Source organism: Amphibalanus amphitrite, unplaced genomic scaffold (assembly GCF_019059575.1).
Source record: "Amphibalanus amphitrite isolate SeventyFive unplaced genomic scaffold, NRLGWU_Aamphi_draft 000056F_arrow, whole genome shotgun sequence".
Classification (NCBI taxonomy): Eukaryota; Metazoa; Arthropoda; class Thecostraca; order Balanomorpha; family Balanidae; genus Amphibalanus; species Amphibalanus amphitrite.
This window is the reverse complement of record NW_024881552.1, coordinates 272,039-297,457: the sequence shown is the minus strand read 5'-3', so window position 1 is coordinate 297,457 and position 25,419 is coordinate 272,039. Positions and strand designations below refer to the sequence as shown.

Below are 25,419 nucleotides of genomic sequence, written 5' to 3'. Positions count from 1 at the left end.
AATGCCCCATTTGCAGTTGCTTCACAAATCACTTCCTAGCTAGGAGTCCGATCATAAGTGAATGAATTTGAAGGGTGGAATTTAAAGTAAAATGTCCAAAGAACGCATTGAGCACAACTTTGGCCTTCCAGGTGATGTGGGACAAAAGTTATGTAGCAAAATAAATTATCTGGGGCGTCTTGCCCCAGGCTACCCTACTGTCCTTATGCCTTGATGGACCGTCTGAATGGTCAGCTTTACCAAAGCAGTGTCAGATCCGTACAGGACAGCCTGCTGAGTGCATGTGTTCGTAAACACTCAATACTTGTGTGATATAAGTGCCGTGCGATTCTCATAGACCAGATTGAAGAAAATTGAGCTGACTCATTTCGTCATCGATCAAAAGTGTTTCAGTTTTATATCACATAATCCGTGCTGTCATCATCAGTCGTGCCCGACCAAAGGCGCGCTCCTACACTGCATATTGTGTCAAGTCCTCTTGTCAGTGCTTGACGATGACAGTTTGTCCTCCGACGACGACCGACTCTCTGTACCGCCAAACCGACAGGCAACAACAAAATATACTCGATTGGCGACCTATCGACAGAATACAAACCATGATCATTACGCTGAAAACGATTCACTACTTTTCCAGCTCTGTCGGCCAGTGCGCAAGCATGGACAGTGGACATGCCTAGCTGGCTGTCCGTATCCAGCCTCTTTCCAAATTTCTTCTAACGCGAGAGTATCGCTCCATTAGCTGTGAACGGCGCGACCGCTTTGCCATACCTACCCCTTTCTGTCGGCTCTTGTTGTGGACTGAGGCAGCTTCTGTTCAGTATCTGAAGCTGGGACTGAGTGTTCGTGTGCTCTCACAAGAGCGGACGGGGGGGGGGGGGAGGCGGAGTGGCCTCCCGTCGTGCGGGTGAATTGGTACCGCGGCCGAGATAGCTGGTCAGTCAGACTGCTGATGGAAGGGTAGAAAGGCGGGAGAACGGATGGATAGACAGGTCCGACCAGAGGACGATGTCAAACAGGAGGAGGGCGGAAGGTTAAGGGTTAAGTAACACAGAGGGAGGACAGGAGGCACGACAGCACAACAGAACCACCGAGCGATATATCATTGGTGCACTTATCTAACCGTGTCAGAAGAAGAACAAAATGATTTTCATAGGCCAGCAAATATCATTGTCAGCAGTGACGTTGACAGATCACACTGATCGAATCTCATTGATGGACCTTAACTCCCGGAAAGGCGGAACAGGCGAAGGATAAAATATCACAGATCCTTAAAATGACTTGCAATGTTTTTCGTTCCTCGACGTCAGATTCAGAGTTGGCCACATTCAAGCACACCACCAGCACACGAATTGCTCGCTCGTGCCACCAAACCAGTCGCCTTCATCGACTCTAAATCGGCCCACTGCGTGCTCTACCAGCCTGACTGACGATCGGTAGAGCGATTCTCACCCCGATCCTGATCAGCCCCCCTCCCCCCCCCCCCCAGCCACACGGAGCCGAGCCGAGCGTTCACTGAGCTCATCAAACGGGACGGCCGACCCCCGGCCACGCTTTGTTTGCCTCTAATAGCTCTAATTTGGCGTTGAATAATGAGAGCGCGGCGTCCCGGTGGCCGGGGCGGCCGCTGCGCCGCGGACAGATAACATCGCCGGAGCCGAGGTGTAGGGAGCAGATGTCGGCAGGGCGCTGCCGCTGCAGCCCAGAGGCGGTCCCCGAGAGAATCAGGAAGAGGAGGTGTAGGGAGCAGATGTCGGCAGGGCGCTGCCGCTGCAGCCCAGAGGCGGTCTCCGGTCCCAGAGAGACTCAGGAAGGAGAGGAGAGGGGAAGCACTCCAAAGCAGTAAAACACTCGACTGGTGGAACGTTAATGTGATGTGTATTTGGGTACGGTCGAACGAGATGACAGTAACAAAAACAGTTCATGTGACCCTTCGACGCGCCAATAGAATTCACGTAAAGTATTCGGAATTTGTTTTGTCGTTTACGCGTGGAAAGGGTCATGTGAACTGCGTTTTATTGATGAGACATTGTTCATTACCAGCGCAATGGACGATGCATCAATATGAAGGTGACACAATGTAGCAACGCCCGGCAGCCTCGGGCACAAGAGCACAAGAGCACTCCGCTCCTATAAAACCGGTACCTCAAAACAGGACTCACGTGACGAGTTCCTAGTGCTGTCACTTCATTTCATCACCACAGCAGAGGCTCAGTCTATTCAGCACGAGCTAAAGTAACATTATGACGATCGACCAAATTTCAATAACAATTCCTTTGTGGCGACTAAAGGTCGCTTTTCTGGGCACGTGACATACAGGTACGGACTGCTTCCACCGATCGCTCGACACAGGTCTCTGCTGACTCGGCGGCCGGTCAGGAGTGTCAGATTAGGTGCGGTATCCGCGGTTGGCCCCGCTCTGACCATACCGTCCGCCGCCGCCGTACCCCTGACCCCGTCCCGCGGAGTCGCCTCCCCTGCCGCCGCCCGAGCGGTACCCTCCTCCCCCGGTGTTGTAGCCCTGTCCGCCGGAGTCGGTCCTGTAGCCACCCGAGCCGGTACTGTAGCCGCCGCGCTGCTGTGAGCCGTACCCTCCTCCTCCTCCGCCGCCTCCGCCGCCGTACCGGGACTGGGAGCCGTACCCTCCGCCTTGTGAGCCATAGCCGCCTCCTGAAGAGCCGTATCCTCCGCCCCCTGAGCCATACCCTCCGCCTCCTGAGCCATACCCTCCTCCTCCTCTTCCTGGTGAGCCGTAGCTGTTTCTTCCGCCACCGCCTCCGCCACCGCCACCGCCACCACCGCCGCCGCCGCCGCCATATGGGCTGTAGCGATGGTCCTGAAGGGGAACGATTGACGTCAGAAATATGCCACTGCGGCAGAGGTGTCCTGATAGACCCGAAGGCAGGGGCGGAAAGGGAAGATACCGAATTATGCGAATTCCATTCCATCCTGACTCTGATTTGTTGCTTTCCTGGCTCAGTATGTACACAAAGCAAAATGGCTGACAATATAAATTTAGACAAACGGATGATCCAAACACAAAACTTACCGTAAACAACATTACTACTACAGTAAAGAAGTCCGCAGCCGACTCGCGCCCGACAGAGACCTCGAGTCCAGCACTGGTCGCTACGTACCCGACTAGAGTAGGATGACCGTCCGTCCCGCTGGTACCCGCCGCCTCCGCCGCCTCCACGACTGCCACCGCCGCCACCGCCGCCCCGACCGCCTCCTGAAACAAGGATACATATATGATCAAGAGAAAAGTAAGGATTAACAGCAAATGATGTCATGGTTCAGCACATAATGTCTGGAAATGATTGCTGCCCTCAATGACGACCTAGCACTCTGGGGGAATACACAGTGAAATTGGCCATCGTCATCAATATTCAACGAAGGTCACACTGGATTCATAGCTTGGAACAATCCGGATTTTTAAACTATCACGTGTCACGGGTTAGGTCCACAGTAGGGGTGGCAAAATGTGGACCCGAGCACCCGGTCCAAAGAACCAGTCTGGACGTTCCTGGAAATTTTTCTGACGGGTTCAACCGGGTCCTACCATAAACTATACATCTTGCACACTACATATTATTGCAAAATATGAAGTGAATGAAAAGAATGTTTCTTTGCACACAGTAGCTCATGAGTATTCCCAGTGGGAAATAGGCTGTTTTACATGATGCAACTAATGATCCCTACAAGTAGTTTGCATTAATTGACTTTTGGGGAACGGGTCCAACTGGTTCAGATTCCAACTAAAACCGAGTCCGACTGGTTCGAGAAATGTCCAGCCGGGTCTGGTTCGAGTCTGGTTCCCAAAATTTTCATCTTTTGCCACCTCTAGTCCACAGGATATTACAATGGTGACTTGTTTGCCGGCATTGCCCCCATGAACGATCTCATCTCAGCCGTGCCTGATCTGACCGAAGACTTTTACAATATGCGATCATGCCACCGCTTCACGGCGGGGACGAGAGGAAGGGACAGCCAACACAGTGTTATGTGGTGTCCGTCATTCATGCGTAACCATGGTGATTGGTGATTGATCGTGGCTTAGCGCGCTCACATAGAACGATCGTAACAGCTGTGACCGAGTCCAGAGCAGAGAGGAGATCGCATTAGCGCCGATAGCATACTGCAGCAGAGGTGGATAAAAACACACGGACACGGCCAAAGCTGCGACACAGTGCGGGTTGCTGCGAAATGTAGGCGGGTCCCGAATACACTGAAAAAATCTAACCCAAGGCCGGCGAGTAAACCGATGTTTCACGGCTACCCCTATCCGCAACCATTTTTAACCACTCTCCCAGGAGTAGTGCTAGGTCCCATTGCGGTCTAGTCTTACTTGCTCTGAGCGGATATAACCGCTGTCAGCGAACATGTCCGCTGAGAGCATGGGCATTGGGCACGACTACACTGCAATGGGACCTTACTGTATGTACTCCTGGGAGGGTGGTTAAAAATGGCTGCGGATAGGGGTGCCCGCGAAACACCGGTTTACTCGCCGGCCTTGGGTTAACCCGCGCCCTGATGGGGTCTGCCGAGCAACGCGGTCTGATGGGGGGGGGGGGGGCATTTTGACCCTCCCCTAAGATCTCGAGAACCACGCAACATAGCGACAAGCGGCAAACGGCGTTGGATAGCCAACGGGGAACTACCTTGTGACCCAATTTCATTGACCTCGGTCAAACCGATGACGTCACAGGTCAGGTCAAAGGTCGAAATTTCACCGTTTACAGGCATTTCAAGAAATGCGTTGTAAAATCGAGTAAAATGCATTTCATTGAAAATCATCGATAGGGAAATGTTCGTCAAACACACATTTTGCTATTTGAGGTCACTGATACCAGGTCAGGTCACAGAGGTCAGGTCACTGAGGGTCAAAAATTAAAAATATCATGTGATGCATGTTTTATGGTCCATTTTATATGCCAAATGCGATTATGTGGGACAGGCAGCCCTTGGGGTCAGTTGAGATTATGTTTTGGTGAAGGTCAGGTCAAGGTCAGGTCAAATTAGGTCAAATTTCATAGTTGATATTTTTGCATAAAATGGGTATCGACTATCGATTCGATGCAGCTCGTCACGAGGAGTTCAATGGTGGTCTCCGTTTTGCGCCAGGTGGTCTAAAATTGCTAAAAATTGAGTTCAAAAATTTGACGTCATCAATTTTTAACAGTTTTTTCGCTATAACTTGGCCAAAAAAGAGGTATCGTCTTATCTAAAATTTGGTATGTAAATCAAAGAGCGCAGGGACTACCACATATATTACGGTTTTTCGAAATTCGAAAAAATTGGAATTTTTTTAGTTTTTCTAAAAAAATCAATTTACTATTTTTGGGGGTGAAAATCCCAAAATTTCGGAAATCTGAGATAGAAGTTTTGTAGCGCCGTCATTTTCTACACAACCATATAAATAACTTTAAAATTGCTTGTTAACTGTAGAATTGGTCAGCGTTTCAAGATGTCATGTTTTTTGCTCATTTTTACTCGAACATGACCTCAGTTTGACCTCAATAACTCCTGATCCGAGGTGACCTGTGACTTGAAATTTTGTGTGAAGGTGTCAAATTGATGCCCGGTAAGGTACCCAAAATTTGGCGCCGCCGATTTCTCGCTATTTAAGAAAAAACACAGGGGGGCCAAAATGCCCCCCCCCACATCAGGGCGCGGGTTAAATTGTTTTCAGTGAGTAAGCAATGGATTTCTAGTACTTGACAGAAAATCTATGTGACTTCCAGCGCTAATGGTGATCTCTGGCCGATACAGGTCGCCCGTGGGCCGTGAGCACATCAACAGGAGACAGTCTTGGACACGGAAAGCGAAGAAGGGAAATGTTGCCGATGAGGTTCTAATGTAGGTTAGAAGAAGAAAGGTCTTGACGAGACACACTGCAAGAGCGAGGAGAGAGAGAGAGGAGAGAGAGAGGAGAGAGAGAGAGGAGAGAGAGAGAGGGAGAGAGAGAGAGAGGGAGAGAGAGAGAGAGAGAGAAAGAGAGAGAGAGGTAGAGGTAGAGGTAGAGGTAGAGGTAGAGGTAGAGGTAGAGGTAGAGATAGAGATAGAGATAGAGATAGAGATAGAGATAGAGATAGAGATAGAGATAGAGATAGAGAGAGAGAGAGAGAGAGAGAGAGAGAGAGAGAGAGAGAGAGAGAGAGAGAGAGAGAGAGAGAGAGAGAGAGAGAGAGAGAGAGAGAGAGAGAGAGAGAGAGAGAGAGCCGGGGAAGGGAACCAGGACCCGACACCGGTCTCCTAGTCCCCAGCCCGGAGCGTCATCGTTGCGTCCGCGCGGCCGCACAAACTCATAAGCGGCGCGTCCGTGACGGCTAACCAGCTTAGGTCCGATATTGGCAGTTATTAGCGGCGTCCCGACACGCCGGCACCAGATCGGCAGTGACGTCAGGGGCCATCCGTTGGAGGGGATTATTTTTCCTTGTAGCCATTTATTACAACCTGTTGAAGTTTTTAACATTCGACGCATATGTCCAACCATCCAACGAACGATTTTAATTCGGCAAGAGAACACCGAAACAGGACACATCAAGGACTTAATACATACCTAAACATGCCAGTGAATTTGATGTCATGAACTTAGCTCGAGCTTTGAGCTTCGCTTTCAGCTATTCCACATCGTTGTTGGAGGTCCCGATTCAACCTTTCCAAACCAGATAGGATAATACTTCTCCCATTCCACGGCATGGATCCTTGCCGAGTTCCCACGCCCAGGCTGGAGGTATCGTCACCGGACGAACTGCGATCACCTCCGCACGGTCGGGCGGACAGGACAGAACAGAGCGGAGGCCAAAGTGGCGCAGCGGAGGCCAAAGTGGCGCAATATTACACCTGAGTCGACAGCGACAATTAAACGAGCAACAGGCGCCGGTCGACGGACGTCGGACGACGGGCAGCGACGAACGAAGGCCGACAGGGAGCTGTGCGGCGTGCGACAGGCGGGCGGTGCCACGGGGAATCCGCGATACGCCCCGATGAGCTACCGATGGCCAGTAGGTACTGGTGGAAATGAGGCAGCGTGGTGGTGGAACACCGGATCTCGGCTGGAGGCCAATGAGGCGGTGTGCCGAGCGGCGAGCACCCGCGCGAGTGTTTAATACCGGCTGGACCGGCGGCCTATGACAGGCGTGAAATGACCGGAGAGTAATGAACAGGATGTAACGACAAAAATGGTGCTGGTAGCGATCGACATTTACCGGACTTATCAACTTGCCTCGCAATATTGCGATACAGAGTAGTTAAAAAACGTGTGCCCACATCACAAATTGGTCGTGAGCTGTGAAATAAAAAGCACTGGGTAACATTAAAATATGACACGGCATAGCGCAGCATCAGTGAACTAGCTCAAACGTCCCTCCACAACTCTTCAATGCATTGGACGAGACTCATGACCGGAAAATGGACCCGATGTTAGCGTCTACGCACCAACGAAATTATAAATTGCTAGGAATATCGCCGCCGCCGCCACCACTTCCACCTCGGCTGCCACCGCCGTCCGTCTCCCCGCCTCCAATAGCGTCGACGGCGTCCAATCTACCGCTGTGCGCTACCGCCCAATGACCCTTCCTCCCCGGCAGCGCCACCCTGCCTCTTGAAGCCACTCCAGGCGCCGCGCACACGGCCCATATTGGCACGCCGCGCCGCCGGCCGCTCGCCCTTATCGACACGCGGAGCGATTGCGCTGGAGGGCCTCTCGAAAATATAACAGACCTGAATTCAGCTGTCGCGGCCAGCAAATAATATTCATGTCACCATTCGGCCGGGCCGCCACCGGCGCACACACGGATGATTTCGCCGGCCGTGGTCTCAAAATTGCCGGCGAGCTGGTGTGTTGTGGCCCTAAGTTCGGATAGGAATGCCAGATACGGCCTGAACTAAGAACCGGCACCTTCGGCTGGCCAGTGACGAACCTGGGTTAAATAGGTAAGTGACAAAAGATTTGCAACAGGCTCCCCCCCAAAAAAAAACACGATTTTCAATTGGACATTTTTTGATCCGATCCCCGATACTCAAATAAACCGTTGCATTTTAGGAGAGCATGTGCGATGAAGCTGTGAAAACGATAAGCCAAACTATTGTGCAGGCTCAACTGACTCGCCAAGTTCCTAATGTCTACCTGAAAGCTGTATTATTGCTGCAGCAGTCCAGCATCAATTCAGCATTATTGATTCCGACCAGTTGAAGCTGGTCCATCGATGGCAAATACCAAGCCAGACGTGAGAATTAACTCCGCAAAGTGGCCATCTTAACGTCAGACCTGCTGCTGAGAAGACACCCAAAGAGCTCTGATTGAGCCGTGGGATAGTGACTCCGAGTCTCAGGAGTCGGCGGACTTAATATCTAAAACCGCCGGCAAGAAACTTTCGATGAACTTTAAAGAAACGGCATTGGAAACTCAGTACGCTTGAACACGGTTTGAAGGGCAATTCAACAATACATATTTGGCAAAATGGCTCAAATATTTCAAAACAAGCTGCGTCAAGTGGACCAAAGGCTGTGCTAAGGCACGGTTTTTAGTCACGTTACTGAGAGCCAGAACCAACTATAATCCCCTACGTGCTTGTATATGAGACCGAAATCACTGCTATATAAATTCACTTACTGCAATATCAACTGACGCTCAACTGAAAATAACTTCGGAGACTAATACAAAATAACTTCAGTCAGAGAACTATACCAGGATAATTCTCAATTCACAACCTGTCCCAATATCAAAGCCGAGATATGCAGCATCAGGCCAGAACGAACCATGTCATTCCAGTTTCACCCAGGGGCGGCTCCTCGGTCCTCTCAGCCATGTTGTGCCTCGCTCCCCGGTCTATGTCGCGCTGCGAACACACCTCTCACGGGAGCAGACTCCGGTCGCTCCCACCACTGCGTACGTCAGTTCATCCATCCTTCGGCCGAGTCCAGCAAACAGCTGCTCTCCAATGACCCTCCACGTCGTCTCGAGACCTCCTCAGAGCCTCATTACCCGGTGGCCGAGTGTTTCTCCACATAAACATGTTTAGTCGCCTCTGAGCGTTCACACCTCACACCAGCCCCGCCCTGCCGGTCGGCCGTCCTCCCAGTGACGTCACACTCCTCTCCGTGACGTCACTGGTCGGCAGCAAACAGCGGGACGCGGCGGCGTGAGCGAAAGTTGGCCGCCGGAACGACAGAGCGTCAGGTAGCTGCGGCTCGCAGCTCTCCGCAGAAGACACTCGTCGAACAATGGCGCGTGAAATGCGACAACAAAACACTCGGCCGTCGCGGCGACTGCACGCTGCGGTGACGATGCCAGGCGGGGGCGGGGACGGGGGCGGGGGCGGGGCGCCTACTCGAACCAAACATGGGACAGAGGGGTGCCGAGCGGCGGCCTGCACCCGGCCCGGGAGGTCCTCAGAGGCAACACCGGCAGCCAATTGGTGGTTAGAGAGGAGCGCTGCATGGAAAACAACACGCCGGGCGGGGTGGGACGCGAATACAGACAGCTATGCCACCGGGAGTAGTCGATGGACTGGAGAGGGTGGTCAGGGGGAGAGGCGAAATAACCCATCGAAAAGCAGACCGAACCAAACCGAAAACAGGCCGGTGCTTCAACCTGTCACCGGTGCGGAGTTATCTCTCCATCTCACAAACGCACTGCGGGGGAGACGCGAGCGGACAACACTTGAGTTCTAGCGTGCGAGAAACACTACAGCTGAATGACACCCAATGTTCTGCTAAACGATGATGATGATGATGATGATGAATTTGGATTTGGGCGCCCCACGAGTCGTGGAGCACTCGCCCAACACGCAGCAGCCAAATCAGTGTCACGATTGTGTCAAAACAATTATTTGCTTCACATATCTCATCGGTATCTGCTTCGGTAAGAATTTGGACATCTCTCAGGTTGAAGGTCTACAGAAAGTATGAAACCCGACTGTCGCTTATGAGTCACGAGCCATTTACGAGTCAGTTCTAACAGTCATGGGACCCACCCCGTTCTCCCGAGCTGAACTCACCGTTGTAGACGCCCTGCCAGTTTCCGGGCGGGCCCTGTCCCATCAGACTGGGTGGCCCGCCCGGCATCAGCGGCGGTACGCTGTTGTAGCCGGCGCTGCCGTCACTGCGCGACCGGTGGTGGTGGAACCTGGCGGACGAGGTCAGGTCAGGTCAGGTCAGAACACGCTGCCGTCACTGCGCGACCGGTGGTGAAGGAATCTGGGGACAGGTCAGGTCAGATCAGGTCAGGTCAGGTCAGGTCACAGTACCACACGCTGCCGTCACTGCGCGACCAGTGGTATTACAGTCGGTGACACACCAGGGAAATAAGCTAAAATTAGAGCGCTCTATTTATTGCTCCCGCTACTTCACCGTCTCCCATAGGGTCCTGTGTTGAGCTGGTGTCGAGGCTCTAAAAATGACGCCGATTTTTGCACCCTTCTCACGAAAACCGCTCGGACCGCCTGGAAACTAATTGTTCCGCTCTAAAAATTTCATGATCGACGGAAAAATGAATGAGGAAAAGATTGGTCCTGAAATAATTCTGAACTCCCTGTAGAACATATCGAAATATGGCTGCAAACTAGGAGCATGTCAAAATCGACAAAACAATACAAATAAACTTACCGGGATTTTTTTATTTTCCATGCATCTGTATATGAAATCAGTCGGTTTTTCGGAAAGATTATCTTCTGTTTAATAAATAATTCCACAATTGCAATCGAGAAAAAAAAACATTTCTGCTGTGACAGCAGTTTTGGCATTGTGCCAGTCGTGCCAGTAGTGTGGCGTGCGCGGTGCTGCGTGGTCGTCGGGACGGAGTTGTGAGTATTTTCGGTGTTTTAAATGGTTGATGGCCATTTGAACCAGCTTTATATTATTTCCTACAAATTTTTGCATCAAATTATTGCTTTGAAAGACCATTGAAACCCCTTATCTCTTCATGAAACACGATCATATTCATCGTCGACGAAAATGGCGCGGGACCCCATGTGCGTTCCGATCGAAATAAATCGTAAATTAAATAATATTCGATGATAAGTATCATATTCTAGTGACACATTTTCATAAAATAAGGCATAAACTTTGCAAGGAAGTCAACATTGGATAATTGGATTCTTATTTTGCTCACATATCCTTGTGTAGTCAAATGGCTCAATTGTTAGATAAATGTAAGCATATGTTTTGGCTTGATGTTTGCTGTGAAACCACCCAGCCACTTGCTGGTTGAGTGGTTTTGATAATTACCTGATAATCATTTTTCCTTTTCCTTAAAAGAAACTAAAATTCTTTTAAAAGTAATCCATTTTTAGGAAAGGCGGCTTGCTCATTGACATTTCATGTTCTTGTTTTGTTATTGCTGGCAGTATTTTGATACAATAATGCAATATGAATTTTTTGCAATAATAAAACCTAAGACAAACCTAGTTAATGCGTCAATCAAACACCCAACAGAAAGATTGTGAGTCCTTGTGACGTGAAGTAGAATATTCTATGAATGTGTTATATAGAATATGCCAAATTTTAAATTAATTTATTATTTGATACTGATAGCTGAGCATGTGAATTATGCAACAATATAATTTCATTTTCTGGTTTTGAAATAGCCGGCAGTATTTTACTTCAACAAATGTAATATACATGGAATACATGTTGTTATGTTATGTTAAAAGTTTAATAACAGCAAACAGAAGGGGCTGTTTCAGCAGATAATGTTTGTACCTTATGCATTACCTTTCTTTTCTGCAGGACCATGCTTCCGCTGGGTGGTCGACATTTGCCTCCTGAAGAAGTTGAGCAACATGAAGACCACCAGATGAGGTGTCTGCAGTTCATGTGGAACTCTGCAGACTACAAGTGTTATGCCAACCACAACCAAAGTGCTGTGATCATGGAGGCATGAACCTCATGACAACACTTCAGATTTGCAGTTGTACCAAAGTGTGATTCAAACCACCTGTGGCATCTCACTCAATGTGTGAACAGTGTGATCATTGTGCAGTGTTCAGCTGCAACTAAGACATTTATTAGTGACTTGTTTTGCAATTAGCCACCAAAAGCATTTTTGGGCTGGCTGCTGTAATTTGTTGTGCACTGCGCAATAGTGGTAGTGTTTTGTCACTTGTCAGGTTGTCAGTTGTGCATGTTGCATGTTTCTCTTCCCTCGGCCCTCATTATCAGTTAAGTGGTGAATTGGCATCACTCAGTCTCCCCAGATCTCCATTGACTGTCTGTCAACCACCTAACTTGAGATAGTATTTGCTAATAGTGTCAGAAAAGAAGTGATTGTAGACATTTTTAGGAATATGAGCTCCGTTTCATGCGTGTTGCAGTGGTCATTTTGTCACTTGTCCCATAGTGTAATAAATGGAAACTGTTGTTCCCTTTTCAAGGTACTCGCGGATGCAGAAAGCGTTGGGCCTAATTATTAAACGCACCCTTCTATCAGCGACGCACGAAATCGACAAATATCATCCTTTTTAGAGCAGGAGGAAACGAACACTTGTGAACATAGCTGTACCTACAACAGTGCATAAGGAATTGGAATTCTGGGAGTTTTTGAAATTCGGAGAAACTCAAGTTGTCGACAGGTATGCCCCCTTGTACGTCAAAGACCGCCTAAAAAACAAACGTCTACAAATGAAGGCAGTATTCGTATGTTCGTTGTAATTGCAGCAGCCTAGCAACATGCATTGCGGTCCGATGGCGAATTACACTCGTGCTAAAAAAACTATGCCGGTAACTGCCAACGTACTTAGGTCGTAGGTGAGGAAAGGAAGGGTTATGTCAAATGTCAACATCAAAGAAATGGCTTCATCTGAGCTGTGCCTATTGTACATAATTCAACCAATCTATGCATTTCGTTTCTTGCAATCTACTCATGCTTTCACTCCAGCTTCAGAGTAATCATCCCATATTGTACGATTGATTTCTATGGCAGTTCGGAATTGCTAGCCACGTCTCACCTCCGTCTGGTGGCCCCGCATCGGCCCACTCGGCCGCTCTAAAATTGACTTAGGGAGGAGGATGGTGGCTTTTATTTTAGCTTCTCCGCTGACTGCGGGGAGCGCCGTCGCCGAGGTAGGAGCAATAATTAGCTTATGTTTGGGACTAATTTCCACGCTTAATTAACATTTTAATGTTATTTTAATTAATTCATGTTAATCTTTGACGCATTCTCTTTCTATTGATACCATCCACCGGTCTGAGAATTACTGCCTTGCTGCGTAAGGGCCGATAAAAGATCACGCTTTTAGGGGTATCTCTTCAACATGGGGCAGGAGCAATAAATAGAGCGCTCTACTTTTAGCTTATTTCCCTGGTATGTCACCAACTGATTAGTGATAAAAAATCAGCTCATTTAGCTACCCAAGAGCTGCAGATGCCAACCACAGCTTATAAAAATATTAATATTTACTCAGCGATATGATTTTGTTCATCGGGCTTTTGGCCATGACTACTAAGGCCATTTCGAACTCAAGTATCACCAAAAACCCAGATGTTCTACTTCGATCTCCATTCTCTACTGATCATGTCCATTGTGAGGCATTGTCCATGTTATGTCACTTCAGCCGGGCATGGTCGCCATCGCAAATCGTTCCACTAATCCCGTGTCTATCGGCTTGGTGAGCGGGATCTATGGCGATCGTTAGCACACCAGCGTCGAGTACCATATCGCCATGCGCCTGAGAGTCCTGGTACACCCTTTACCAACGCCTGATCGGGCAAGATCAAGATCAAGATGCCCCATACTTCCTGGTAATTGGCATCGAAGAGGACTGGATAATCCTTGAGGACATGCCACCACGCTAATCACAAGCTCATGATGACGGTGCATGCTAATTTGTTGACCGATCCCGCGTCCAAGCAAAAAATCGTCAAGAAGGAAACGTGATGTAACATATGATTGGATTCTCAATCATGCTAAAAGGCAGCTAACATCTCATAAATGGCCTAATAAATAGCTCATGAATCGATTCAAAATCAGGCGTTATCGGCCAGTGGCTGACCCATCGATTCTCAGGCCAGCCCACAGCAGTGTCTGTATGTATTTGTCCGGGCTGACTCGCCGGGCCAGGCCGAGCCAGGCCAGCCCGACTCGCCGGACCGAGCCAGGTCGCCCGGACACCGGGCGCGCCTCCCGCCCCGTGTCAGCCGTGTTGATTCAGATGACGACCCACGGCGGACAGCGGCCGGCCGGCGGCTGTATGTCGACCAGAGCCTCGCCCGGCCGGCGGCTGTGTGCCCAACAGTCGGGCGCGCCGTCACCGCGCGGCGAGGTGTCGCTGAGAGCTCTCTCCGGCACCCCTCCCCTCTCCCCAGCCCCGTCCCCGCTCCTCAGAGTGGGGGGTTTGCAGTGGGACCAGCTGACACTGCAGGAATGGTGGGCAAAACCGCACACTCGGGAGCGAGAGAATTTGTACAGTGTTTGGGTGGAGGGTGGAAGGAAGAACGAAATGCGATCAGAGGGCAGAAGATACGAGTATGTTTTACCAGCAAGGTTCATACCTCGTAACTCATGCATAACGTAAATGAATTCAACGTTGAAATGAATCAACACAAATGCATGATGGTAAAAAATGCCAACGGCTATTCAGCGTTGAATCATTCGACACACCAGACGCTCGCAAGTCGGCGATCGTCATCCAACCCGAACAAGTATCAACCCTCGTGGTCATCAATCCGGCCACGATCGATTTAAGAAACTCTCTTCAACGCACTCAGCTGCGCCAAAAACGCTTACACCGGCGCGGTCGGCAGCAGCAGCTCGCCTCTGCACCAGGCAGCAGCACCGCCCGAGCCGCGCCCGTCCAGCCAGATATAACTGTCTTAGTAAACGGCCGTCGAATCGGCTGAATAGATAATTGCTGTGCCACAGAGTGCCCAGTCATGCTCCTATACAACCAGCACAGCCGCACATTTACTGCGAGTGCCACTCGTTGACAATGACGCGGATAACTCGGCTGGCATTGCTCGGTGGGCAAACCACTCAAAGTTCCACCGGTGGCACCGGCGGTGTCGAGGCAAACACCGGGGCCAGGACGGCTCAGGACGCAGCGCTGGACCTGGCGTGACTCGCGGATACACAGCCGGGACCTCATATTGAGCAGCACACATATCTGGTCTCCGGCGGCTGCCGCTGGTGTGAGCGGCAGACGGTGGGTGGAAATCCCAACCCCGTGGTGGCCTGAGTAAGCACAGACGGAGGTGACAGGGCAGGGACGGCCACAGCAGAGGTAGACTACCTGACAGTCCAGCCTGACAGGTCATCTGACAGTACGGCGTGACAGGCCACCACCTGACAGTCCGTCCAGCGGGACGGTCATGCCGGTCGGAAGGTGACAGGGGTGTCTGGATTAACATGATGCTATTCCTGACTGATGCGGCAACTTACTGCCGGTAGATCTTGAAATCTGGCACTGCGCGAAAGCGCGCAGATGAAGGTAGTGCTATACTAAAACCACAAACATTCAGCAATTAATATACCACCCGGTGTATGATGATGGTGCGATTCGTGACCACAAAGGAACTCGAAAGCGGTGACGGGTCGCTGGGCTGACTCACTGGGCCAGCTTTAGGGGAAAACGCCGACATCTAGCGGACGAAGGGGAAGTTCTAGTTGATGGCGTAAGCGGATTATAGGCATTTACGGGATCTGGCGTGGGTACTTTTCTCACTATCGAAGTCAGTGTTCATTTCACAAGATTGACAGATTCCTGGCAGCCAAAATACTGTCGAACAAAGTCCTGTCTCCACCACCAGAATCTTGCAAATGTGCTGCCTCGCTGCTTCTGGTCACAAACTACCAATCCTCCGAGCTTCCAAATATTCTTTTTTTTTTAATTTCCTAACAAGCCTCTTCCCAAATAGGTACTACTCATTTCCCGGCAGCATCCATTATCCCCCTGAACCCATTCAGTGTCCTCCCCCCTCCCACCTTCCCGCGTCCCACCCGGTCTTACCCGACCATCCAGTGTCCTCACCCTCCCACTTTCCCGCGTCCCACCCGGTCTTACCCGACCATCCAGTGTCCTCCCCCTCCCACCTTCCCGCGTCCCGTCCCCGGTCTTACCCGACCATCCAGTGTCCTCCCCCTCCCACCTTCCCGCGTCCCGTCCCCGGTCTTACCCGACCATGCGGTGACCGGCGGCGCCCAGCGATGCCACAGTGTTGGAGCGGGCCATACCGATCTGGGGCCGCCAGCGCTGCTTGGCCGCGGCGTCCAGGTCCTGCGGCTTCAGCACACGAGGCGGAGATCTGACGGAGGGAGGGGCCACATGTCAGGTCACATGTCAGGTAATCAGGTAGTAGGTCACAGGCCGGATGACGAAGACGCGTCGGATCAGCTGGAAAGCCACGCAGAAAAGAAGAAAATTAAATCCAGAAAAGTCACCGGCGGCATTCGGCACGCTTTTGGCAGGGAAATGAAGCCGATCCCATCTTGCGGGCGCTCATTACTTAGCTGTAAAAGATAAGCGATGAAGTATCCTATACTCACATGGCACCGGGCAGCTTCTTGGCCGGAAAGACGAAGCCCTCCGGGAACTGGGGGTCCTTGTACCGGCATCTGTAACCAGGGAGCAAACATGACAGTCAGGTTACATCGAACTTGAAGGATTGACGTTTGTGGCAGCCGCTTTTGCTTAAGCTTCCAAACAGCCCGTTTTCAATAGCCAATATGACAGACAGAAGAGCCTAAAATGTACTGCACAGAACAGGATTAAAAGACATAACCGTATTTCATCGATTGCCATGCCCAGGTTACATAAACAGTTACTCATCTGGCAAGTTGAATTTCAACCAAGACGTTGAGATAATACGTCACCCTGAAATACCCCTCCGCCCTCATACCCGTTCCCCGTCCACCACCGTATATCCACTCACGTGGCCACCTGGTTGTTGTGGAAGCTCTTGCAGAGCGGTATGGGCGATATGACATCGGATCCCTGGTCTATGAGGTCCTCGGCGGGCATCAGTGTACCGCTCATCTTACCAAACAGCTCCGGGTTGGCCTCGACCGTCTCCTGAGGAACGAACGACGGGACAGGACTGAGGCCAGGTCGCGTCTGATCCCAGGGAAAAGCTGGCAACGGCTCAAGAGCCAGCTATGCGACATTTGCAGACAAAAAAAAAAAAAATCGAGAAACGTACCCAACTCTAAGATAATTCATACACCATCCATTTTTCGACACAACAGCCTAACAAAAGCACATCTTATCCATACAACATCAAAACAAGTGATCGTCCTGCTCCCATCCTCCTCTCCCTCAATCCCCTCTCACCACGTTGGACTTGTACATCTCCTGCATCACGGCGTAGCCCGGATGTCGACTGCCGATGAACAACCGGTCGTCGCCGCGCACGTTCCTCCTCTTTTCGTCCTCGGTCAACATGTGATAGACAGACTTCAGCGCCGCCTTCAGCCGGACCTCCGACACGAACGGCAGCAGCGCCACGCCCTGCCACGCGAACTTCTTCCCGTTCAGGTCGATCTTGAAGTCCACCGGGTAGAAGTCGATGATGGGTGAGTGCTGTGTGGAAAGAGAGAAAAAGGGGGAGTTGTAGATGGCTGATGTTGAAGCACTCCACAGGTAGTTGATACGTTGACTGCAAAATTAGGCTGATAGTGTGTGTGTGTGAGTGAGTGAGTGAGTGAGTTGAGTAACTTAGTGAGGTGCTTGAAAGAGTGAGTACTAATAGTAATTAAGTTTAACCTACACGTCTAAGGGCTCCCATGTGTTCGTTATCGCAGCCTGACATTGCTCTGCGATTTCCAAAATTACCACGCCTCTCGCCAGCCAGCCAGCTCCCCTACCGCCACCTACCGGGTCCATCATGAGCTCTCCCCAGGGCTCGGGCACGTGTGACCGACTGGCAGCCGGGAACACGCTCATTAGCTGTTCGAGCGGCTTGAACGGCGCGGCCAGCGTAAACTGCGGCTTCATGTCGCCGATATTGACAAAGTCGGAGGCGAACGGGGCGTAGTGGTAGGGAAAGTACCACTTCCATGACGCACAGCCCTGAGGGGAGAGATGGTGCGAGTTAGAAAACGGGAAGGCAGATACGAAGAAACACAACAGTTCTAAGTTTCATGAAAAGTTTACAGACTATAGTTTGCAAGTCAAGTGAGGCATAGTATTTCAAGGCAGGCACAACTCATTCAATGACTAGGTATACCACAGGCGGCCGGGTTTCTAGAGAACCTCCATTATCAGACAGTTTAACTTTCGCCATAACTACCATCAACGCACCACATTCCACAGTCAGGAAGATATTACACAACCAACAGACCACACAGTAATTTCCTCATGAGCCACAATGTCATACTGGCCCGTCTTACCTGATAGTAGTAGCGGAGCACCCAGCACAGCCCGAGCACGTACTCTCGGGCCAGCTTGTGCCGGAACTCGATATTGTCCTTCATCACGTCAAACTTGGACTCGTAGTACCTGAGAGGATGGTGCAGTGTAGCTCAATTATGACATGATCTGGATGGCCCAGTCATTGACGCTCAAAAGAAGGTTGCTCAACTCAATGGCTGAGTTAAAAAGACAAAAAAAAAGGCTGCAAATGACATTCACTGACTGGGTAAAAGAGCAGAATATTTTAGATAACCGTCAAACAGCTCGAAAGTATAGTCGGCCTGGTCTTCACATAAACATGCGTCCTCTGAGTAGCCCCACAGAGGTTCAGTCACGCTTTACTGCTATGCTGAATCAATAATCGAACTCAGCTTACGACGTCCCTCCACTTTAACGTTGGCTCCGTGATTACTCCTGTCACGGTGGTAACACACCTGTCCTTGAATCCGTCCTCCCACAATCATCCCATAGTCCTCCCACTCACACTACTGCCATAACTGTGCCGTACCTGTCCTTGAAGCCGTCCTCCCACAGTCGGACCTCGTCGGGCGTCTCTTCCTCACTATCCGAGTCGTCACGGGGCCGCTTCTGGCCGGCTGACGCAGACTGAAACAAACACTCAAAGTGTTAGACAGTAGGCACCTCTGACCTCTGAGAGACAGCAGACAGACCATTCGAGACGCTTCTGAACGGCAGAGGCCGACTGAATGACGCCAAGACAGCACCACACACCGGTCAGCGACGGATCAGCTCGACACACATGACAAACGCAAAATAGTGATAAACAACAGCCATCCGCATTGACTGGGAAGAATGACGGTAAGACCGTAAGCTTGGTATACATACTGCCAACATTGTCATGGGACGGCTAAGACAAAGCAGCGTAGCCGCTGAGCAGACAATTTCACAAGTCATTTCACAAGTCATTTACATTACTGCCCACAGCAGCTGATTGTGACCCAGCATCACTAGTGTAAACCTCTGTGAGCTCATCGAAGCATCCTATCGCCAACTCACGCTGTCGATGATACGGTTATTCTCGGCCTTGAAGTCGGACTTGGCGGCGATCTGCTCCATCCGGATCTGGTACGACTCCTTTCGGGCGTTCTCCACGGGCTTTACCGCGCCGCCGACCGCCTGGTGAACGGAGGTCACGGGTTCAGAGGAGAGGGCCAGCCAGAGGTCAGGGGTCAGAGGCGAGGGCCGATCAGAGGTCAGGACTAAAAAACAACACGGGACATACCAATCAAGAACGCGAGACACACCAATGAGCGTCAAACGGTATCATTTCTTTTATCACCTCAGGAGTCCACCAACTATCGACCACTGAGCTAAAAAGACGGACATTTCAGCAAAACGTAAGCTTAAGCTCATTCGCACTTTTCTTTGCTCTGAATGAAACACCAGGCCTGAAAACCGACCCCACCTAAGCCCAGCCCTTCCTTATTCCACAGTCCACCGGCCGCACCTGCGGAGCGAACTGCCCTCCGAGGTGTTTTCTCGCATCTGCCTCGCGCTTCTGGCGGCGCTGCGCCTTGTTTCGGGCGCGGAACGAGAGCTCCCGGCGCTGACGGGACTTAAAGATCTCGTCCTCCATCTGTCCAAGGTCCTGCATGATGAGCTGCACTCGCTGCAGGTTCACCCGGCCGCTGTTTGTGAGAAAGCCCTGCAAAGTATGTGTGGGGAGGGGGTTACTCGCTGCAGGTTCACCCGGCCGCTGTTCGTCAGAAAGCCCTGCAAAATTGGGAAGGGGAGGGGGGGGGAGTGTCACTCCCTGAAGGTTCAAAAACAAAACAAACAGGGTCAAAAACCCTGTAAAAGAGCAAGGGGTGGGGGTGGCTGGTAGGCGTGTCATTGCCAAAAAGAAAAGAAAAGAATGTACTGTTGCACCTCCAACATGAACTGTGATTATACAAAACTTTGACCTGTCAGCAGCTTCCGCTTCAAAACAAACAACCACCACTTCCCAGACGCTTCACCCTAGCCGCAGCTCCATCAGCCCGAGCAAGCAGACACTGACCCCGGTCTTGTAGACGGTCTGTTTGTAGAGGTTGACCAGCCGGTCGATGGCCCCCTCGCGGATCTCCAACGACGGAAGGTGCGGCAGAAAGTCGTTACCGACGAAAAAACACATAAACACCCAGTCGTCGATCGCCCGCTCAAAGTCGTACTGAAAGAGCGGAAACGAGACGGCGGCGAGTCAGAAACTCAAGGATCGACAGCAGCCGATTATTCAATGAACGAATAAAGCCGACATGAAAAAGGTTGTTTTGCCAGAAACGGAAAAAAAACGAAATAGCTGAAGTACTGAAGTGTACAGTAATCACAAAGCGATACTAGTCAAAATAAGCACGCCTGCATATTATGTGGCCATGACAAAAAAGAAACTGATCAGGATTCTTACAAAACGTTACATAGGTAACATTACATCAAGAATCATGGCGGCCAATTTGATTGAAACAACCATCCCACAGCCAGCAATCTCATTTTCAACATCACTGTTTCAGCGGGCCACCGGCGGACCGACCTGGAAGGGCAGGTTGGGCATCTCCAGCTCGCGCTCCAGGTACTCTCTGAGCACGTTGAGCCGCACGAAGATGTACTGGGTCTCGGCCACCACCGGTAGAGGCTTCTCGTCGTGCTCGCCCTGCTTCTCGCGCACATTACCCACGCACTCCTTCATCTCGTGGCCTGGCAGAGGACGAGCGCGGCGTCAGGTGAAGTTCGGCTTGTGAATAGTCATTGGAACAGACACCAAGGCACCAGACTTTCCAGACCTTAGTCGGATAGCAATTAGAATCCATGTTGAACCAGCATTAAAAGCAGTCAGCAAGACGGGAATCATTTTACCGAATCCCTCGCCATCCTCCCTGGCTCCTCTGACATGAACTGTCACACATGAAATCATAAACCTCTTCCTTACACTGTCTGATACCACAAAACATTTAGGAATACATTCATTTCAACATGAATCACTTATATTATGATAGGTTGCTTTACGAACAAAATCTCAGAACAATAACTCACGCAGACTATTGTAAACCACGCCCTTTCCCCACCCATTCCACCTCCCAGGCCTCCCATCAGCACGACAGCCCGCCGACTGACCGATTTGTCCGCAGATCTCGCACGGTCTCGGCTGGTTCGGTTTGAACTCCTCCCTAATGATGGTGAAGTTGGGCTCGTGTGTGGCCAGACCCAGCATGATGAGATCGGCGTCGGCGCCGCACAGCACGTGCTGCGTGTTCGGGTCGTGCGACGGACTCGCTGTAATGGGGGAGGGGTGCAGAGGCCAGTCGGGGTCAGGTGGGCCTTGATGGGTAACTTATGGCCTGAGGGCTACCGGCTAGTTGGGGCGTTGAGGGCCGCTGGTTAATTTATGGCTAGCTGAGCGGACGTCATGAATAGGTCATGCCATTGCTTCTTCAGCATGTCACGTCAGTCAAGAGTCACATGTGAGTGCCGCCAGCTCGTAATCGTACATCAAGGCATTCAAAATACAAAAATACAAAAAATATGTAGATTGTATAGCTTCCCCACTAAGCAGCATACGTCCCATTATCCCAAGGCACTGACAGTGACTATCACTCGCTTAAACTGACCCCGCTGCCGGCGGATGTAGTCCATGATCTTGTGCTCTCCCTCTCCGGGCACGTTGGCGTCCGACAGGATCACCTTCAGGTCCTTCCAGCCGGCGTCGTGGTTCAGACGCTCGTGCACGTAGAAACACAGACACTTGCTCAGCCGGTCCATGAACGGCGTGCCCTGGGGGAGAGCGGGTCAGGTCAGAACGCATGTCATCTTAGTTCTTACACCGTCCAGCTCACATGTGACCACTTAAACCAGCATGCTTTATTCATAGATGTCGATTTCATTCATATCGTTCATCGATTCAGCATATAAACACTAATTCAGGCTGCGTTTATCGGTTGGTAATTCTTACCACCATTTTTCCTGAATAAAAGTCGGCAAATAAAACAACTTCACTTGTCAGACTGAACTGCTCCCCATCGCCGTCCGTCCGCCGACACTCACCGGTGTGATGCAGTTGCTGTCAAAGTGTTCGCCCTTGGGCTTGTCGGGCGGCAGCTCGACGCCTTTGCTGCGCAGCTCGGCCTTGATTCGCGCCATTTCCTCCAGCTTCTCGGCCGTCTCCTTACTGGCGCGGAAACGGCGCGAGCGCTGCTGGTTCATCTTGGCGCGAGGAGCCTGGGCCGAGGGAAGGGAAGGGGGGAGGTCAGCTAGTACGGTGGAGGGAAGAAGAGGTGAAGTGCGATTTAGCACCAGAACGCATGTCGATTCGCAAGCAACTAATTTAAGAAAAGCTAATGCACAGGCTATGCAACATGAAAAAGGCCAGATGAGTCCCTGCACATCACACACATCCAGTACTCGACTTAGAGCTCCGCCTTTGTCAAACTACTCCCGAAATCCCACTCCCGACTTTCGAACTGCGCGTTCGTCACGCACCGTGCCGTCGATAGCCATGTAGAGCAGTTTGCGCGGCCGCACGATCGACATCATCTTGTCGATGGCCTCGAAGATGGCGACCATCATCTCGTCCTCGTTCTTGGGCGCCGGTCTGCCGGACGGTACAGGGAGGGGGATTGTAATGGAGGTGATGTTCACACTCGAGGTGGGGGGCTGGGTGAAGGTTATGTATGTAATGATCTGAAGGTAGCTCTGGGAATAAACTGGGTAAATTAAAGGCTCTGACTGGTACAATACATTTAGCAGCCTATGGAAAGTGATGCCATGAAACCTCTTTATGAGGTACACATGAATATTCATACTGTGTAACAGAACTCCCTGCTTTGTTGTTAGACAAAACAGTAAGCTAAATGAATAGGCACATGTTAGTAAGGTGGAACAGTGAAAAGCCAGTTTCAACCCAACTCATAGCCAGAAGTCACTAAAATACATATGCGCGAAACAGACTCCTCAACAGTCACCTCTTGGCCTCGACTGCACTTACTTGTCTTCAGGGTGGGTGCAGGGGTGGATGATTCCGTTCATGTCCAGGTAGAGGTTGTCAAACTCGACCCCATTGGGGTTCGGCTGGCTGATGTCCACTGGGATTTTGACACCATCAACCTCACCTGGCTGGAAATGATTGTAAGACAGAGCTTGTTAAGCATGGCACAAAAAATTAATCTAGAGGGCTCTCATCACAGGGCAATAGGTAGCTGTTTGAAAAATATAACTGGGTTCAAGGAAAATGCAAGCCAAGATGTACCTAACATGGTCTTCAGGCAAAATGAGTCTACATTCACAATGCCAATTACTTGCTTCCCTATTTGAAGAAAAGGTGTTACCTTTTACAGGCAGACTGCAAGCAGTACCAGTACTACCCATGATCACAAAATGCAAAATACCTGCAGAAGATGTAGATGAGCCCAATATTCTTACCTTTTCTTGCACACAGTCAACAATGACTGATGCATATTTTCTGGACAGCCATCTGAAGAATGCTGGTACTCCCATGATGGGAGACTGACAAGGTACTAAGACAAAATACTCCTATTAATGATATAATTAGGTAGAGTAGTATTCCTGAAAGTAAACATGTTGGTCAACTGACTGAACATACACATCTTTTTTCTTTCTTTCTTATGCTACCTTTTCTTTTTCTTTTCTTTTTACTACCATACATAACAGTCAAAAATCATACCAATACGGGAACACTTATGTATGAAGGCTTTTGCATTTTGCTTTTAACTACATACCAGTTCACATAAATGGTTTAGAAATGGAGCAGTGGCCAATAATTCTCATAAGACCTTTAAAACATCCAGTCTTCTGCTGTCTAACATTTTTCTTAACTAATGATCTCTACAAGACATATAATTATGGTCTACATTCTGATCCTCCAGGGATCATGATCACATACCTCTGGCAGTACACCTGTCCTGAGATAGCGATTCAAAGACAGAAAAGAAGCAAACCAATAAGCTGACCAAAGGTGTGAGGTGGTGACCAGAAATGCAATGTATTCCACCTTGTAAATAGGACCAAGGAAAAAATAGGACTAAGGGAACACAAACAAAGTATTTACCATATTCATCTACAATAATGCTAAATCAGGAAACATAAGCTGTGTGCAAAATCAGGTTTTGTTTTCTTCATTTCATTCTCATGATTACAGCACTTCACAGAATATTATAGGCACAGGCAGAATATTTCATTTATAAAATCCATTTTGATTTTCCAATTCAAATTTTTCTATGACTTGATATGGATCCTCACCGCTTCTTCAAAAAGGCAGCCAAGAGGACACCAGTGGAGACCAGCCAGTTTGCATTCATAACACAAGCAATCTCCAGAAGCTGGTTTAACGCCTTCTCCATCTGCGTTATTATCAATTGAAATAGCCTGGCACTAGCAGCTACGGCCTCCAAAACTTTAAACCAATTAAAACTGGCTTGACATGCACTGGGCACACCTCGCACACGAGGTAAGAATACAGCATCCCTCATGCAGATGAATAGTCAGATGTAAGAAGAACTTGACAAAAAAGGTTTCTAAAACCTAAAGGCCTCTGGCCTACTCAATTCCCACACTTTGTAACTTCAGTAAGAGAAGGAAAAATCAAAAAGCTAGCTGATCATAGCATTAACCTTAAACCATTAATTCTAACATGTCGTCACATTTTCAACATAGTGGCTTTTGCCAATTTAACTCATTTTTCAGCAGCACCAATATTACATGTGAAAGCCAAAATATTCACAATCTGAACCTATCTTGATCTTTCAAACTGAGTTAGTTCAAGCCCTTAGTTTGAGTTGCTATCTTAAATCAAAATACCTATTTCTGGACATCGAACAACCGATGATATAACAATTGTTTGACATCATGCACAATTTCTCATCATACATATGGCCTTGCATCATACTTTCAATACCAAACCAGAAATAACTATTTTAATTGACCCCAATAACCGGTTTGTTGTTGTTGTTCTGGGTTAGGGCGCGTAGCAGCTTGGCTCTTGCGTCCAACAATAACCGGTTTAATTTACGCAAAATACACAGAGCATGGAAAGCAAATGGCGCACAACCACGCATTTTTTGTCGCAATG

The 25,419-nt window shown here is 49.9% G+C and overlaps 1 protein-coding gene across 4 annotated transcripts; it reads right to left on the bottom strand.

Annotated features, from left to right (window-relative positions):
- Window positions 1-1,853: 1,853 nt before the first annotated feature.
- LOC122378212 (5'-3' exoribonuclease 2 homolog) lies at window positions 1,854-25,381 on the bottom strand. Of its 4 annotated transcripts, none has more exons than XM_043359023.1 (21): window positions 25,360-25,381; window positions 23,754-23,897; window positions 23,320-23,447; window positions 22,815-22,926; window positions 22,380-22,553; window positions 21,947-22,109; window positions 21,453-21,611; window positions 20,872-21,035; window positions 20,365-20,514; window positions 19,813-20,010; window positions 19,362-19,481; window positions 18,853-18,950; window positions 18,323-18,431; window positions 17,808-18,002; window positions 17,265-17,513; window positions 16,867-17,006; window positions 16,481-16,549; window positions 16,111-16,239; window positions 10,002-10,129; window positions 3,135-3,229; window positions 1,854-2,833 (listed from the first exon to the last, which is right to left on the bottom strand). In XM_043359023.1, the coding sequence occupies exons 2-21, from the start codon at window positions 23,826-23,828 to the stop codon at window positions 2,387-2,389; spliced, it is 3,102 nt and encodes a 1,033-aa protein (XP_043214958.1). In that variant the 5' UTR covers window positions 23,829-23,897; window positions 25,360-25,381; the 3' UTR covers window positions 1,854-2,386. The 4 variants fall into 4 exon arrangements, with proteins under 4 accessions (XP_043214958.1, XP_043214959.1, XP_043214962.1 ...); XM_043359024.1 differs by having other exon boundaries at window positions 25,283-25,370; XM_043359027.1 differs by having other exon boundaries at window positions 25,347-25,370.
- Between the last annotated feature and the right edge of the window lie 38 nt (window positions 25,382-25,419).

What these genes read in the sequence shown, in the direction of transcription:
- LOC122378212 (XM_043359023.1), bottom strand. Translation starts at nt 23,828, where the DNA reads ATGGGAGTACCAGCATTCTTCAGATGGCTGTCCAGAAAATATGCATCA. An exon ending in TGCCCAACCTGCCCTTCCAG is followed by an intron (nt 20,515 to 20,871) that starts GTCGGTCCGCCG and finishes CCGCTCTTTCAG; the next exon opens with TACGACTTTGAGCGGGCGAT. An exon ending in AAGAAGCTGCCCGGTGCCAT is followed by an intron (nt 16,240 to 16,480) that starts GTGAGTATAGGA and finishes TCCCTCCGTCAG; the next exon opens with ATCTCCGCCTCGTGTGCTGA.